Source organism: Carya illinoinensis, chromosome 10 (genome assembly GCF_018687715.1).
Source record: "Carya illinoinensis cultivar Pawnee chromosome 10, C.illinoinensisPawnee_v1, whole genome shotgun sequence".
NCBI lineage: Eukaryota > Viridiplantae > Streptophyta > Magnoliopsida > Fagales > Juglandaceae > Carya > Carya illinoinensis.
Window position 1 is genome coordinate 32,415,016 of NC_056761.1, and position 4,287 is coordinate 32,419,302.

Genomic DNA, 4,287 nt, shown 5'->3' on the forward strand with positions numbered 1-4,287 from the left:
TTTCACTTTGACTCGGATCAAAGGTCAGAGTTTCTAGGAATTCCGCTCGGAGTCGGACTCCGACCTCCGTCTGATCCGAATTTCATAAGTGAATTGTTGAAAAAATAAAAAAAGGGAAGATATCATTTGAGAACAAAAGAGAAGTGCATAGCATTGCAAAGGAAAATCGACAAGAGTTACTTTATGTTAAGAAAGATTAGTTTCAAATTATAAAGTGACACTGCTAATTATATTAGGAAAGTACACAGAGCATGCAAAAGTGATTGCACATAAAATTTTTATAAATTAAATTAAGATTGAACAAAAAATGAGAGAAAATAATTTTATTTATATTAAGTGAATTAGTATAAATCCTCAATAGAAGCTCAAGACACCAGCCTATACTACAAAAAGACTAGTTAATAATATAATTGGAACTCAATTGAAAAATCATAAAGAGCAAACATTTCTCCTTCCCAAACAATGTGAGATTCCATACATCCACTTCATAGAGGTAATCCCAAACAGAGACGATAATGTTTAGGCACCATGATTAAAGTGGATAAACAACGGTGTAAGACAGTGAAAAACAAAATCAAAAGGCCAACGAAATACAAAACCATGGAACAAGAAAATAACGTGAAGGCAACAATACCAATCCAAGTGCATGATTGCAACAGGGTGTAGAACCACCAACTACAAGCCGAAAAAAATTTAATTTCCGTCCCAAAAACAACTACGAAGATGCCAAGACAAGAATGTGGGCGAAAACAAATAAGTAACCTCTTATTATCTGCATTTCTTCCCTCCTCCCACCTAATCTCATCCATGTCTCAAAACTGGTAAACAAACTAGATAAACACCAAAAACACAAAAAAGAGGGTCTATGTAATTTTCGAAGCCAGAAAATTATCTCACTGGGAGACTCCCAGCCACTTAGTAAAGTTCTCAAACTCGGTGTAATCACTATCAGAGATCATTGTCTGGTACCAAGCTTTCCCTGCAGCCTGGATTGCAGAGGCCTCCTCCTGATAAAACCAAAAGAAACACACAAACGCGAAAATGTCTCTTAATAATTTGTACAGTTACCATCCACCAGCAAGAACGGTGATGGAAGAAAGGTAGGATTGACATCACCAAATAAACCAAAGCATATAAGAAGGCATGGTAAACAAGCACAAGAGCTTATACTACAGGTTTGAGTTCAATACAAAGGAAAATTACAGATTTCAGGGTACCCTCACATGCAAATAAAGATAGGACAAGATATAACACAAAAAGATATCACATTTAATTTAAAATAAGTCCAAAGCTGATCCTACAAAACATAGCAGAAATTAGGAATGCCTATCAACATCAACTGAGACAAGAGAACACATTGGAAAACATCAGGATAGCAATGTAAAAATGTCTAAAGCAATCTCAAACTTGAAGCACTTTTGAAAATGGATGGGCTAAAGTTCATAAAATCACTCTACAATAACTAATTCAGTATAAACTTCACAGTACACTAAGAAGAATGGAAATGGAGACTTTATAGGCACTTATTCAAAGGCCAACATTCCATCAAAAAAAGAAAGAAAGTAATCAAGCTAGAGAAGACGATAATTTCATTTTTAAAATGGAACTAGTTTGTGCAAATTAAGCTTTCTGCGAAAAGAAAAATCAGAATTTCCAAAGAAGCATTACTCCTCACCACTTATAAAATGAATAATTAAATAAATAAACGTTACGTTACTCCTTGCCAACCCTGCTACAAGTGCAGCCACCAACCCTTGAAAGGAACCTTCAATAAAATACTAGTAACACTTGGGGCTTAGTAGTACTACACACTTTGAAACTTCAATTCAATTCAATTCTATTCCTTATGTTTGGAGAAACTATAAGGGAGATATAAATCATTGACATGGAACACATAAATGGTTACCTTTGTTACTCGTTCTTTTACTACCTAATTTATTTAAAAAAAAAAAAAGGTAAAATGAACGAAAAAATAAAGAAATTCTAATTGTGAGATAGTCAACTCTGCGTCTATATAAAATGTGTTAACAACGACTCCACGCTCCTCAATTCTAGCTCAAAATTTCTATCCAACAATAACAGAATAAGAATGAAACAGGACCAGAACATTGTCGATAACGAAGCTAGATGTAAATGAACCAAACCAAAACGTGGTTACTGAAAAAAGTCAAGCTATCACGCCAGAAAATAAATGCCAGTCATAAATTCATATTCAAGCCAGTCAAACAACGTGAACATAATTGACACAAACAGCTCCAAGCTTCAAGGCAATTAAGATTTAAAGGAGCCACAAAGTCGATTGTGGAAAAGTGAAACATTCAAATTTCCATCACATAACACAGTATTCAGAAGACAGCAATCAACAATTCTAGCTCATTCCACATTACTCGGTACTAAGATAATCGGATAATAACAGAAGCAGTAAGGTGATATACCTTAGTGACTGGCTTTCTTTTCTTGTCAAGCTTCTCCTTCTTGGCCTTGACCCGCTCGGCCTCAGCCAAAAGCGCCATCCTCCTGGCGGTCTTAGCGTAAGGATTGAGCTTCAGCAAGGTGTTGAGATTCTTGAGTGGATTCTTCTTCATTGGTGCCCTCTTCACCTCCTTCTTGATCGGCTTCACCACGGACTGCACCTCATCTGAGTTGATAATCCTAGTCAAATCAGCATTCACCATCTTTGACCTCGGTAGCACGTATCCCTTCTTCTTCTCCGACGGCTTCTCGAACGACCCGTAGATCGAGTCAAGCTTCTCGAAGGCCGACTTGGTCCAGATCACGAACCTGCCGAGGTGACCACCGGGAGCGAGCTTCAGCAGGTTCAGCCTCTCAACGTTCACGATATCGATTCCGGGAATGTTCCGGAAAGATTTTACGAGCTTCGCACCCTCACTTCCGTACACAATAAGTGGGCCCTTGCGATTGATGTATCGGCGGTTACGCATTTTACCCTTACCGGGGCGAATCGCGTGACTATCCTTGGCCTTTTCGGCATCGGCATAGGCGCCGACCTGCTTCAAGACCTCGAGAGCCGCGGAGGTTTTCTCAACACTCTCTGCGGAGTCGCTGATCACAAGGGGCATTTCGGGGACGGATTCGATGCGGTGACCACGGGCGAGGACGAGGGAGGGGATGGCAGAGGCTGCTATGGCCGAAACGACAGCGTAGCGCTTGAGGTTCACGTTGACCTTCCGGTGCCAGCGGCGCCATATCTTGGTGGGGGCAAACATGCGGCCACCACGGCACATGTTTCCGAAGGCACCCTGGCCAGCGCGGTGGGTACCGCCTCCAGGGACACGAGGGATACGGGATACGGCGCGGCCAGTTCCCCAAGACTCGGCGGAGGTCTGGTGTCCAGCGCGCTTGGAGACAGCGTATGGCTGTCGCTTGTTCCTGGAGATGTTGGAGTGGACGAATGTGACGACGTCAGGTCGGACCGGAGCCTTCATGACGTCGGGTAGGTGAACGGTGGTGGCGGATTCGGTGTCCATGTCTCCCTTGAGTGATTGGATGGTGACGAGAGGGCGTGCGGCGGCAGCTGCCATTGGTGCGGAGTGTGTGAAAGTGAAGTGCGGGTGTAGCAGTCAAGAAAGGGACGCTAGGGTTTATGCTTCATGGAGACAGAAAATGAAACTAGGGTTTCAAACTTTAATTAGTTGGAACTCATGTTTGGGGATGTGGCTGGGTGTGCACCTGTTCGGGTTTGGTTTTGGTCGACCCCGGACCGGCTCAGTTCTTTCTGCGTTTTGGACAAGCCTACATGAGTTTTGCCGCATGAAAGTTGCTCCTGTTTTAGCACATCGTTTAAAGTCGAGTAACTTTATATATAGTTATAGATTAAAATAAAATTAATCTAGTCAATTATATCAATAGATTGTATAGAGAATATGTAAAAATAACTATATGTAATATTATTTATTAAAAAAATGTTAAATTTATTATTAAAAAATTAATTTTTTATTATAAATCTTATATATATTCATTTTAAAAAAAAATAATTACATAATATTTAGATAGTAATAAATGTAACCATCATTTTTATTTAAAATGAGATCCATGATAATTTTAAAACAATCAAAACATCATTAATTTTCTGGCATTGTTTTCTGACATGGAAACTTTCCACGTCAACGATGTGCTCGGTGCATTATAAAGAAGGTTTTTAAATAGATTTTCGATATCCCCATTTCACTTTTAATATTTTTACAACTTATAAATATTATTTTTTTGAATTTTTATTTTCTTTTAAAAAAATAATATTATGAAGAATGTTAATTGACGTAAATCGGA

The 4,287-nt window shown here is 39.4% G+C and overlaps 1 protein-coding gene across 1 annotated transcript; it reads right to left on the minus strand.

Annotated features, from left to right (window-relative positions):
* Positions 1–614: 614 nt before the first annotated feature.
* On the minus strand, positions 615–3,631 carry LOC122279443 (60S ribosomal protein L4-like). Its single transcript, XM_043090122.1, has 2 exons — positions 2,436–3,631; positions 615–1,007 (listed from the first exon to the last, which is right to left on the minus strand). The coding sequence occupies exons 1-2, from the start codon at positions 3,540–3,542 to the stop codon at positions 894–896; spliced, it is 1,221 nt and encodes a 406-aa protein (XP_042946056.1). The 5' UTR covers positions 3,543–3,631; the 3' UTR covers positions 615–893.
* Between the last annotated feature and the right edge of the window lie 656 nt (positions 3,632–4,287).